Below are 929 nucleotides of genomic sequence, written 5' to 3'. Positions count from 1 at the left end.
TGTGTGTGTGTGTGTGTGTTTGTGACCATGCTTGCCTCTAATCGTTTCAAACTAGCACGTGATTTACTTTCAGTTTCGCGGTTTCGTACCATGGTTCCGTCTCTGGATTCCACGTGACTACCATCAACCAATTGGCCTCTTCCCTGGACACCAAAACCTACTGGAAGATCCTAGAGCATCCTATGGGCAATTCCCTGAGTCAAGGTAAGTTTATTGTGCACATGTACCAGGCATGGGTTTCCAAAAGCTGCTATAGTGTCGTGCGTTCTAACTTTCTTTTTTTGCCCCATAAAATGCTGTATTAATATTTTTTTTCGGAATTGTTCTTTTAAAAATCACGGTTTTTTAAAACTGTGTTTATCTTTTCCGAGCATTTTTATGTGTGGACAATTAGTGGACAAGGGGAGTAATCTTGAAAAACTGAGGTAAGACTAGACTCGACACAATCACCTAATCATCTCGAAAGATTTACGACGACACAATTACTTTTCTTTAACTCTTTCTTTATTCTTATTATTTCTCCGCTTTGTCATTTAGGCCAGTCAAGGTAAGTAACAACTCGATGCTAGATGTGTATGGTGTGTTCTTTACGACTACAACCCAGTACCTTGGAAAATGCGTGTTAATAAGATCATGATTGGTCCTTAAGACATCACACCCACCTCTTGACATGCTGTGTGATAATAGGTTCATGATTGGTTATACAGAAATCCTACCCACTTTCCCTATGGCTGTGTGTTAATACGTTCATGATAGGTGTTACAGAAATAATTCCAACTTTCTTTCTTGCTTTGTGATAAGAGGTTCGTTTTTGTAAAGTGTTTACGGCGCTGGCAACTGCATAAGGTCATATGAGCGCGCGGGACACACCTAATATTTTCAGTTGGTAGGAAATTTTGAATTTTGCCCGGGTGGCGGCCGAAGCCTAC

The 929-nt window shown here is 40.5% G+C and overlaps 1 protein-coding gene across 1 annotated transcript in view; it reads left to right on the top strand.

The window, feature by feature from the left end:
• The window catches only part of LOC101855904, a 6,778-nt gene that overhangs the window by 4,773 nt on the left and 1,076 nt on the right, over positions 1–929 (top strand). Inside the window, exon 3 of the mRNA XM_005109195.3 lies at positions 74–204. Within this exon, the coding sequence (XP_005109252.2) occupies positions 74–204 (131 nt within the window). The remainder of the gene's footprint in view (positions 1–73; positions 205–929) is intronic.

This window comes from Aplysia californica, unplaced genomic scaffold (genome assembly GCF_000002075.1).
Source record: "Aplysia californica isolate F4 #8 unplaced genomic scaffold, AplCal3.0 scaffold00755, whole genome shotgun sequence".
Lineage (NCBI taxonomy): Eukaryota > Metazoa > Mollusca > Gastropoda > Aplysiida > Aplysiidae > Aplysia > Aplysia californica.
Note: the sequence above shows the minus strand (reverse complement) of the source record. Positions and strands in the feature narration are given on the sequence as shown.